This window comes from Eimeria maxima, genomic scaffold, assembly GCF_000499605.1.
Source record: "Eimeria maxima Weybridge genomic scaffold, Emw_scaff322, whole genome shotgun sequence".
NCBI lineage: Eukaryota > Apicomplexa > Conoidasida > Eucoccidiorida > Eimeriidae > Eimeria > Eimeria maxima.
In genome coordinates, this window is record NW_013566072.1 from 17,340 (window position 1) to 29,160 (window position 11,821).

At 50.0% G+C, this 11,821-nt stretch overlaps 2 protein-coding genes across 2 annotated transcripts; both read left to right on the forward strand.

Annotated features, from left to right (window-relative positions):
* Positions 1-786: 786 nt before the first annotated feature.
* Positions 787-7,689, forward strand: EMWEY_00028300 (hypothetical protein, conserved; the record flags this gene model as incomplete). The annotated part of the gene is made up of 7 exons (XM_013481371.1): positions 787-856; positions 988-1,041; positions 1,270-1,327; positions 1,749-3,802; positions 3,944-4,308; positions 4,469-6,573; positions 6,783-7,689. 7 exons carry the CDS (start codon positions 787-789, stop codon positions 7,687-7,689), a joined length of 5,613 nt encoding a protein of 1,870 aa, XP_013336825.1.
* A 1,604-nt stretch (positions 7,690-9,293) lies between these two features.
* On the forward strand, positions 9,294-10,922 carry EMWEY_00028310 (hypothetical protein, conserved; the record flags this gene model as incomplete). The annotated part of the gene is made up of 1 exon (XM_013481372.1): positions 9,294-10,922. The coding sequence occupies one exon, from the start codon at positions 9,294-9,296 to the stop codon at positions 10,920-10,922; it is 1,629 nt and encodes a 542-aa protein (XP_013336826.1).
* Between the last annotated feature and the right edge of the window lie 899 nt (positions 10,923-11,821).

Below are 11,821 nucleotides of genomic sequence, written 5' to 3' on the forward strand. Positions count from 1 at the left end.
GTTATGGCCCCTTCGTGGGTGCAAGTACGTGGGACTAGGTTGCGTCGGAATCCATGTGGCGTCGGGGCCCACCGCATAACACTGGCGAAACATTAGTGAAACGTCAATACCTGTACAATTTGCAGTGTGGCGTCAGCTGAACATCGGTTAGGTTTTACGGGAGCGGTTTCAAGACCGCTGGGCGGGTGAGTAGACAGTTGAGACGTAGGGAGTGCTCATGACGACACTAGAATAATCCTGAGATCTAAACAGTCGGTAGAAAGGAAGTCTGTCAAGTGGATGAAATCTCTATACCGATGTTATTCGATTTCACCATCCTGACTGCATGCTGAACTATAAGGCCTGGCGAATGGTCCAGCCCCTGAGGCTGCTAACCGGTGCGGGGACGATATCTCTACTACTCTTTAAAAGGCAGACTTCCCTCGTCATTTTCGCTTTAAGTAGCAATAGAAACTGAACATGCTGCAACTTTGGCTTAGGAAAGGGCCGGTATCTTGCGGTCATTCGAAACGAAAGCCGACGCCAGCCCGGGCAACAGACTGGCCAATAGGAAGCACTGGGTTTCTCTGCGGACACTGCTCTTCACGCCTTTAATGAAATTTCAGGGGTTTTTTTAGTTTTATTTAATCTTTCGGGTGTCTTTGGGGATTGGGTGGGGAGGAAGCCCGCCATGTTTTCTGCACGCCAGCAGCGGCCTCACGACTGCTGACGGGGATTGGGAAGCAGCAGGAGAAAATCACTGAAATATACCCGTTATTACTTCCCTCTTGTTCTTTTAAGGTCAAGATGGACTCAAACGACTCACCCCTAGTGGGCCGGTTTCTCAAGGGAGGCGGTGTAATGCAACAGTATGCAGGTAGGTTCCTTAGTGTGCCCCTTACATTATGGGGAGAGGAATTTACGGCACACATGGATACCATGCCTTTGTTTTGATAGTTTTTGCCCCATAATATCAGTTTTTGGTTGGAGTTTCTGTTTCGTTTTCAGAGGCGTTCCGGCGTACGACTACAAGAATCAAGGTCGACCCTCAAGCTGCAGCTGGTGGGATGAGGCTTGGACTCCTGTACACTCGAGCTCATGTATTGCTTGCTTATGCACCCATTCTACATCCCTTGCCCCAATCCACCTATCAATGTTGAAATGGATCCGGGTTTAGAAACTTGACCAGCCTATCACAGACATATTCCGTGCGTTGCAGCAACAATGCCACACGAGAGTTCCACCGTACACAATAACTTCGGTATGGGTGACTCTAACCACTTGCTACAGGGGCGTTTTCAGCAGCCCACGAAATTCGACCGCCTGCGAGACCTCAGCTTGCTCACAGGTTAGTACTCCCTCGGCCTATATCCCTGGATTAAAGTAAACCATGCTAAGTAAGAACTAAACCAAAACGTGCACCCCAATAAGAACGATAATCATATCAATGCTGTGTGTGTTGGCGTGTAGAGAGAGATGAAGCTGAGATGTTTCCTCCTCTCCGCCAGGAGATAACGTGTACACTAACTACCCCACCAGCTACGCAAGAGACAGAACCTGAATTATGGCACCCAACGAATCCGTCCACAATCGCGTGGGTTTTCTAATAAAATGAACATGATTTTACTCTGATATTTAGTTCTTCATTCACTGTTTATTGCAGCCTTTTTAATGGTTTAGGACACCAGCTGTGTTTTTCTGCGTTGTGTCCCACTTGCTGAGCCCCCCCACTAGCTTCTTTCCATGCACTTCTTGGTGCGCTTTTGCAGCGCCAGAGAGCTGCCAGCTGTGGAGACATTCCTGGGGGGTGATACCTTGCCAAGACAGTTAATCTCCCGGTTGAACCCAAGCGACACACGCCTGCTTGCTGGAGAAACAGAGCAGCTCACAGCTCCGTACGTACGAGTGGAGGGAACATCTGAGAAGTACCGCTTTTTTCCAGCATCCGAAGAATTACCTTCATCCGGACTCTGGCATGATCCTCCCTTATTTAGCGACGCTGGAAAGGGCCAAACAGCTTTAAGGTTTAGGCCAAAGGAACCCGCGGAAATTCCTTCACACAGCAGCAGAGCTTCGCTGCCGCCAGATCCTTCGGGGCTTCCGATGATCCCTCCTCGCCCTCTTTCATTGTCTGAGCAGCAAGTCAAGTCAGCACCACGAGCAGCCATGCAGTACGCTGCAGAGGATATCTCTGTATATCCAGGCGGCATTTCAATGGAGAACGTAGTAGATATCCAGGAAAAAGCCCTTTTTAAATCGTTCGAGCAGCTCTCTCAAGATTCCGTCGTGGAGAACCTCATGCTGGACGCGGTGAGACCAGGGTTTAAACGCGGGGTGATACAGCAGCTCCAGCAGCCTACCAACATGCAATGGGTGGAGCAGCGGCGGGCTGTATACATGAAAACAAAGCAGGCAGGTGAAAGCCAAATAGGGTCGGCTGAAACATCTGCGAACACGAAAAAGGAGGCAGCAACGAGTGGCAAGAAGGTAACGTTCAGTCTGCCGAACACGTCTTCACAGCAGCAGACCGATTACAGTCAGCTGAAGCAAGCTGATGGTCAGCTGGAACAAATAACGGGACATCTCCGGACCATCCAACGTGCCAACCAGCTTCATGGGGCTCAGGGGGAAGCACGCGTTAGCCATGTGCCTGTGGGCACAGCATCTGATGCACCGTCAAAGGGTACAGATGCGTCTTTAGGCGACACTTTCGTGAACGAGCTAGTGTCGCGATGCTCTTTAAAGCTGAGAACTATAAGTAGCGGCATGACGTTTTCTTCAGTCGAACCCAAGCCTAGGAACTCGGCTGTTGCGGCTAAGGAGATGACGCGCCCCTCACGCCTGTTAAGAGACATCGAGGCAGTCGAAGCCCGGAGGAACCAGAGGGACGGGAAAAAACCAGTGGTTGATGGACTTCATCCGCAACCGCATCACGAGGATACCACTCTCTATCTGCCGCAGCCGACGGAAGAGTCGATCTCCCTTAGATGCTCAAAAGGCCTGCAGGGACTACGCGCGCTTAGGGGAAGACTCAACATTCGCGCCCCTCAATCCATGCCAAAAGCAGATCTTGTTTGTCTCTCAAAGTCCCTTTTGCCCGCGTCTGTAGAAGTTGATGAGGAGTCTTTCATAAGTGAAGAAGAAGCTGCTGAACACATTCATGAGACGGTTACTGATTCGATTGGTAAACCGTCGTACGAGGTCTATCACAACACGCCAACACCACCAGAGGACCTGGTCGACGCAACCCCCAGCTTGGAGGAGCTGGCACGAAACTTCGTGCCTACCACGGGCTACCCACACGATGCAAACAACAATAACTACCCTGCTGCGATTCCTGCTTTCGTATCCCGCCTATCAAAATCTCAAGACAGCCGAATGTCAGTTCCTCCTGCGTCAGCAGTGCTGTATGCTATCCCAAAGGGGTCGGAGGCGTGTTCAATAGTCGAAGCCATGCCTACAGATCCACGATCGGGGGCCTCTCAAATCACGGAAGCGGCGCTTGCAAATATGAGCGCTAAGGAAATTAGGAACGTTGAAGAGCTTGTGGCCGGTGGTTTTGTTGCACTTCAGCGCCAGACACACAAGATAGACTACAGGAATCCATGGGAAGACGAGAAGCTGCACTTCAAGATGATCGTTAATGAACCTATACATGCCAGAGACCCGCAATTCGCGGAACGACAGAGCCAACTCTTAAGCAAATGGAAGTATCCGGCAAACGAGATATCACCCGGTTATTACATTAAAGAGGCAAGCCTGGAGGATGTCCGGCAGGCGATCCTCGCGAACAAAGAGCAGCGTTCCATATTTGACCTCCAAAGTAAGTGCCATCACTTTTGTGAGTTAGAAAATGAATCACAGGGCTGCTCGTTGCTTCTAAGGTGCTTGGAAAATAGTGCATAGAAGGGAAGTGGCGGTGGGTTCACATATGAACATTAAATGCTTGTACTGTACTTGGCAGAGGCGCTTAAGGAGGCGAAGGAGCGTGAAGAAGAAGAACTTCGAAGGCGTCGCGAAGCCGAGGATGCAGAGATTGCAAAGCGTCTACGAGAAGGCCGTGAGCGGGAACTGGCAGCTGCGGCCAATCTAGAACAACAGAAACCACAGACTGAGGAGCCGCCTGCCGAACCGGCAGGAACTGCTGAGAACACACAAGATAACCCTCCAGAAGCTCTTCAGCAGGCACTTAGTGTTGAACAGCTTAAGAAGGCTTACCGGGAGCTCAGGAAGCGGTCGAATCCAGAAGATATAGAAGAGATGAAACGCATCAAGAAGCAGATAGCGGAGCTCACAGGACGCAAGAAGAAGGATGCTCATGTGCAAACGGTATGGATGCTTTGCTTTTCTGTATCTTAGAGCCTCTTTGAGAGAAAAAACGCTGCTCGCGAAACCTTTTCTGTTCATCAAAAGCCACTGACACATCCTGTAACCGGAACAGCTCTTCACAGAAAGCGTTATGTGGAAAATCGTGCTGACTGGCTCTCAGGGACGTCGAGCGGCAATAGCCCCTCCACCGGAGACTGACCTGAAAGCCAGGAAAACGGACGAGTATGCAGAAGACGAAGAGCGAACAGAGGGCGTCAGGGAAATGATAACAACGGAACGCGGGGGTGAAGCAGGGATGCTGGGAAAGACCACGACGGGAGACGACGAAGCCCACTCAGATGATGAAGAGGAAAGTCCGGGAGAGGAGGACGAAGAGGATGGTGTAGGGAAAAAGGATCAAGGGGTGGACGACGAGGCAGAGAGCGCACTAAGCAGTTTTGATGATACGATCTCGTCGCTTTCAGTGAGCAGCTACGAGTCAACAGAACATCCCGTGTTTCAGCGATCCGAGTATTCTGCCTTGGAGTATCAGTCAGTAACTGACTCTTTGGAAGAATGGATGAAGCTCCCAGTGGACTACTGTGGCCGGATGTATTTGGAGCCCCCCCAAGCATCTACTATGCGTCCCCGCAAATTTGGCACTCGTGGACTGCCAGCGATGCGAAGTAGAGCTAGTGTGGTGGCGGACCAAATTCGAATGTTCGTCATGCTGGAGGCAAGAGGGCCCGTAATTCTGGTGTATTGCTCACCGAAAGATGCCCCGCAGAAAAGGAAATTCAAATTCGCTGCTCTTTGTGGCAAGACAGTTGAACCTGAGGATGGCCACTCTCCACAGCAGTGGAAATACATGTGTGCATTCGTACTGGATAACACAGGAGAAGTACAGAGCGTCGATATGATGAACGGTGGTTCGGGAGCCCCGTACAAAGCCATAAAAGTAAACGCTCGCATTGTACAGGAAGCTGCAGCCCTTCCCTCAGAGGCAGATTTAGCATCGTTCACAAGGGACCAACTCGTCTTGCGTGAAAAAGCGTATTTTAGCGGAGTCCTCAGTGCAGATACGGAAGTTGAAACGGCGGAATGGTTAGATGTATTTAATGGACGCAAGACATTCTTTCGCTATCTCTCTGCATGCACCGACGCATGTACGACACCCATGCTGCCAATTGTGGCTAGTCTGTTCAGTCCTGGTCCAAGGGAAATCGTGCTTCACGGTGTACAATACCACAAGGCGGTAGACAAGGCTATTTTTTCCTCATTGAAGCTGCCCTATTTGGATTCCTTGTGCTGCGGGTGGAGAGGCATGGATGCAGAAGGATTAGCAACGTTCTTGCAATGTGTTCCGTGCAAGGTTAGAACGTTGGACCTCACGGCGAACTTGTTTGGCACCACCGTGCTGGCATGTCTGGGTGGCTTCTGCAACAGGCTAAGAATTTCGCACCTCTGCCTTGCGGAAAACAACATTGCCGGGGATTCACAAGCAGCCACGGGCATCGCAAATCTCATGGCAGACCCGGATCCTCCATTTCTGGACTTGAGGCGCACAGCTATTGTGGACGAGGACTGTGAAAACATCGCCAGAGAGCTGGAGAACGTCAAGCAACCCGGCGTGGTGCCCAAAACAGTCAATTTTGGAGAAAATGACATATCCGTTGTGGGACTTAAAGCCGTTGCTGCCGCTGTGGCTAAAACACTTCCCCGATTCAAGGTTCTATGCCTCCCCAACATCCCAGCACTTGGCACGGAGGCACTACAAGATGTCCTCAGAGAAGTGCCACAGATGCGGCAGGCTCAGCTTTCCAGAGAGCAGCCCAACTTTCCTTTCCGTTCACTGAATGCAATGGAACTGCCAGAAAGGTGTCTGTCGTTGCCTGCCGTATTCAGTGGCAGGCTGTTTGTCGAAATGGAAAAGCCTTCCTCGAACTCCCCCCGGAAGGTCTCAACCAATTGCCTTTTCTTGGCATTCTTCGAGCTTAGAGGCCCAGCACTTCTGCGCTATTCCACTCCGCCTAGACCCTATCGTCTGGGTGGCACCACAAGCAAACGTTCACCCGGAATGCCTCTCGGGTCACTTGCTCGTTCGTTCGGTGACGGACTGGAGGGTATCTTTATAACATCCATTTCGCTAGCGGGTTCAAGGCTTACTGTGACTGGAAAGAAGATTTTGTCCAGTGACTTAGTTTCGAGGGATAGTTCTGAAACTTGGGTGCTCCAGGCAGATTCCGAAGATTATATACGGGAATGGTTTAGAGTGCTCAAAATCAGGTGAGCTCCTTTTGCGTGAGCATTTTGTAGATCGCTTGCAACCGGTACATTAGCTGTTTCGCCTTCTGCTGTTTGGCAGCGAAACAACGCTGCTGGAAGTTCTACAGTAGCTTGAACAATTAAGGGAGTAGCAAGGCCGTGGCTTGAAAACTGGTATGGCCAGGTCTGAAACCTTTGACACGCAATGTACCTATATCTGTGTGTTTCAGGCAAGCTGGAGTAGCGTGTGACAGCATTGGGAGAAGCTCCAATGAGGCACTCCATCCCGGAGTGGGCCAGTACTGCACCAGCTGCTTCAGAAGGAGCCTTGAGCTGGGAGGTCGCCGGTTGCCCCCAGGACAGTTTCAACGCCTGTTTACGGCGGTTTCGACAGATCATCGTCTCAAGAGTGTGGATATGAGCAATATGGAGTTGGACGTTGAGGCTTTGGAACGCTTCCCAGAAAATGCATTCCGCAAAAGTGAACTCAATCTCTTAGATTTGTCCTTCAACTCTATCACGCCTCAAGGTGACATGTCCAATGTATTCGCGTTCTGTGGCAGCGCAAAAAATTGTGCAAAATTCGTGCTGGATGGAAACCCTCTAGGCAATACTGAAGCGGCCGCTGGTTTTGTGTTCAAGCTTCTTGAGTGCCGAATTCAGAATTTGTGTCTTAATGCATGCGGCCTTGGAGATACGTTTGCTGAAGCTTTGGCCAAGCAGATAACAAATGAGCCGAAACGTTTCCCTTTTATCACGGCTTTGGAGCTCCAAACGACCTCAATATCGGTGGATTGCATGAAGAATTTGCTGGACGCCTTGATAAACCGCTGTCCTGGCTTGTCGAAGGTCAGCCTTTACGGCAACGGATTTGATAATATTGGGCCATTCAGTCGCCGCCTAACAATCGACTATACGAAGACCCACCGCGACACGCCTACTCGAAAGGTCGGGTATATCCGCCGCGTGGCTAAGAAGGAGAATACCGCCCTTCAACGTAACCAAAGGGTAACTCCAGCTTCAGGGACATCATTTCCCGCAGCTTCGCAACCGGGAGCGGCAATAGATTCTTCTCTTCCCCACGCTAAAGCCTCAACGATGACCAGTCACGTCCCCACCCCAGAATCGCCTGCTTAAGATCTAAAGTAGCTCCACCACTATCGGGTTCCCTTGTGAAAACTAGAGGCATATTGGATGCCTGCCACAAATTGTTCTGTTTGTGTTGTTGCTGGAGCGTTTTAATGAGTTTTCGAGGACCGCAGGTGTTGCCTGCACGCACGCGACTTTGGTGTGATAAGCATCGCAAGCTTCTAAAGTTGCTGCAAATTGTTGATTGTGGGAAGCAAGTGTCCTTTGGTATACAAACCAATGTGCCTTTTTGGTTTTGCAAACATCATTCGGAGCATGGGGCTGTGCAGTCAGCTGGACCTCGAGTGCGCAGTGCGCAATGATGCCAATTAGTGGCATCCTGTGTGTGCCACGATGTCTCCTGAACTACCGAATGCGTCTGCGTTTTGTAGGTAAGGGTTTTCCCGAACTTGGAACTGTGCACACACTATCCTGGCATTTTGGTGCCTTTCCCTGCACTTTCCCCAAGGATGCATATGCTTCTCTCCTGAAGGAGTAAATATGGATCATGCGGACACCCTTACACTGCATACGTTTCCAGTAGCTTTAAGTGTAAAACTTTGATAAGTGTTAATATGAGCAATATGAATTCGGTGCTGGCGCTAGTGTGGAGATTGGACACACGACCACTCCAAAAGAATCGCTATCGCTGGTATGTTGTTGTTGGCAATCAGCACTATGAACAAGCTTCGGGTATGCATTGTATATAAATTTGATGACACAGGCATGCTCCGTTGTTTCTCTTGATGAGTTGGAGAGGAGGATCATTTGATGGCGTGCCGATCACACAACGGACGTGCCACATTCTTTGAGGGCATTTTCGGCCTCAATAATTAGTCAGCGGCTGGCTAATGGAAGGGGAGTCACATACGGCAAGGGAAATGCAACGAAGTTCTGTTCCTCAGTTTAGCAGGCTTTCGCGTGTAACCTTCCCGTTGAGGCAATTCAAATATCCAGCAGCTTCCGTACACGCGTAGTGTGGTTGACGCAGTGTCATTAGCGGTGGTTGAGTTCCCGTTTTAGTTTTTTCCGTTGAGTTTCGACTGAAAGGCCTTTGCTGAGACTAGTGGGGTGAGTAACGCTCTCCCGAGCAACAGTGGCAGCTAAACCACAGAATACGCTGAGCGGTGCTTCCCAATCTCGTCACCAGGATGTCTATATGACCTATATATACTGGTAAAAGTAAAATCGATAGTAAACTAATGTGAATGTCATGTAATTGCTCATCCTTTGGGTAAGTTCAGCCTGAGCGTTGGAATGCGGTGTGTCTCTGGTGGGTGTGCCACTCACCAAGAGCGCCACTGTATAGGTTTCCACTGTTAAAATGTTTCGGGATAAGTAAATACTTAGGTGGAAATCATAAATGTCGTTTTGAAAACACTAGATGTGTCGTAATAGACCTCGGGCGGAGCAAGGCAAGGAGCGGCTGCTTATAGGCGCGGTCACCTTCCGCGCTCTCCCCCGGCACAGTCACCTCTCGGCGGCAGCGGACTGGAAGTGAACAACTAGCGAGTTCCATTTTTCTCCGGAGAAGCGCAATTGCCTTTAGACTTTGTTGACAGGTATAATATCAGGATTTGTAACGGATTTCCCTCCCCGTGTTCACGCAAACGATGACCCGCCTTATGTTGGCGGCGCTCGCCGCCTCCGCGGCGGTTTTCTCAGCTGAGATGGTTTCCGGTGCCTTCATGCATCCTGTTCACAATGGAAAGAAAACCCCAGTGTACTCCAAGTCCAAAGCCCCGCCTCCTCCGCAAGAAATCTGCCAGACAATTCCAGTTCAAGTGGACTCCGTTTGCTTCGAAAATGTCCCTTTTAAGGAGGCATACGTTTGTCCCCAGGTCGTTGAGAAGCAGGTGTGTGAAAAGGTACCCGTGGAGATTGCTGACACCTGCTACAAGCCCATTACTGCCTTGGAGGCTTACGACTGCAAAAAGGAGGTGAAGAAGGAGGAGTGCAAAATGGTGCCTAAACAGTGCTTCAAGACCATCACGGAGCATGAAGAGTATGGCTGCGAGGAGGAACAGTGTGAGACTGTCGTAAAGAAGGTACCCCAGACTTGCTTTAAAAAGAAAAACTCCAAGGAGAACTACCCCTGCATGAAACACAAGAAGCAGAAGGTTTGCCAGGAGATGCCACAAGAATATGAGAGCACCTGTTTCCGCGAGGAAAGCCACCAAGAGCTTGTGCCCTGCAAACCCAAAGAGGAAAGCGGTGCTGTGAGCTTTGAGGAGAAGTGCACAATGGTGATGCAGGAGGTCGAATCCACTTGCGAGAGACAGGTAATGGCTCAGCAAGAGTACCCTTGCACGAAAAGGGAAAAACGCAGGGACTGCGAAGTTGTGCCTCAGAAGGTAACAGAAATGTGTGAGGAAATAGTGGAGGAACAGAAGCCTTACAAATGCAAGAAGAAACAGATGACTCAGAAATGCAAGATGGAGAATGTCAGTGTTCCAACGATGTGCGAGAAGAAAAAGGGTGAAAAAACGGAATACTACGAGTGTGAGAAGAAGATGAAGCAGGAGGTATGCAAAGATGTGGAAGAGAACGTCGAGTCAGTATGCTATCAGCTTGTCTCCTCCAAGCAGCAGGTTCCCTGCAAGAAGAAGAAAATGGGAGAAGTCTGCGTGGACAGGGAAGTTGAGGTGCCCAGTACTTGCCTCCGTGATGTTCCCGTAATGGAGCCGTATCCATGTATGAAGAGTGTAGAGGCACCTAAATGCATCAAGATACCTATGTGCCCCAGAATCCACACGCAGAAGAAGGCGTACCCTTGCATGGAAACAAAAATGAAACAGGAATGCCACATTGAAGAAGTTCCCTATGAGGATACTTGCTCCCGACAGTTCACTGAGGAACAGCCATACGACTGCAGCAAGGAAGTCAAGTCTAAAGAATGCAAAATGGTGCCTAAAGTATGTAAGAGGAAGGTTTCGCGTGACGTCGCGTTTGAATGCAACGAGAAGGTCTGTGAGAAGGTGTCTCAGCCACAGCTCTGCTACAAGAAAGTTAAAGGCAAGGAGGCATACCCATGCACGCGTACTGAATACAAAGAACAGTGCCACATGAAGCAACAGGTCCTCAGCAAGACGTGCTACAGCCAGGGAATGAAACCCCAGCAGTATCCTTGCAAGGAAACGAAGTATGAGACCATCTGCAAGCAGGTGCCTTCGAAGGCTCCTGTAGTGATGATCCCAACCCCTGTGAAGGAGAAGAAGGAGAAGAAGGTCAAGAAATTCTAAATCAATCTATGCTTGATACGCATGCGTTTTAAGCTGCACAGCCATCTGAGCTTGCCGTCTATCTGTCTGCGTTCCCTCCATTTCCTCCCCTTTGGCAGGAACCGCCAAGGGTCTATGCTGCTGTACCCTCCAGGACAATCCCTTAACCTTCTGCCTCTACGTTTCTCCGTTTCCGTGACTTCACTTTGGGTGTCAGCAGCAGTGCATAAACTCTGTATACGTTTCTACGAAGACTGGCGAGCTGAACTAGCAGATTTATGTGCCACTTAGAGCACTGTTCACTGCTTAAATTGGGGCAGATTAAATGCAACACAGCCGCATATGATGGGCAGATCGACAACAGTTAAGGCTTCCACTTGAACTGCTCATATTCATAGCAGTCTGTTTGCTGTAATGCAGGCAGAAATACCGGAATGCCAAAACCGAAGTGCAAATAGGTAGAAAGAGAAACGCTGTCCCCAGCATTCATTTCGTTCGTAAGACTGTATACTAGCAACCATAACAGCCTATACCATGCCAATATACTTCCATACGAATCGTAGACTGAGGGACGCATAAACCCGAGCAGAGCAATGGATGTCTCAATGAAGGGAAAATCACCCGGGAGAAGGCGCACGCTGCTACGGCGTGCTTTCGCCTGGATATGTCTCAACCATCATGTACCACTACCGACCTCTTGCCACGCACATGAGTGGAAAAATCTCCCGGGAGAAGACGCACGTTGATACGGCGTGCTTTCACCTGGATATGTCTCAACCTTAATGTACCACTACCGACCTCCTACCACGCATATGAGTACATACATGGCCTTGGCAATCTCTCCTTTGTTCTGACTATGTAGCACTCTCCCGTAATTGCGTGTCTCCTCTGAGCTGTCCGGTATGTCAATCTGTCTGGCG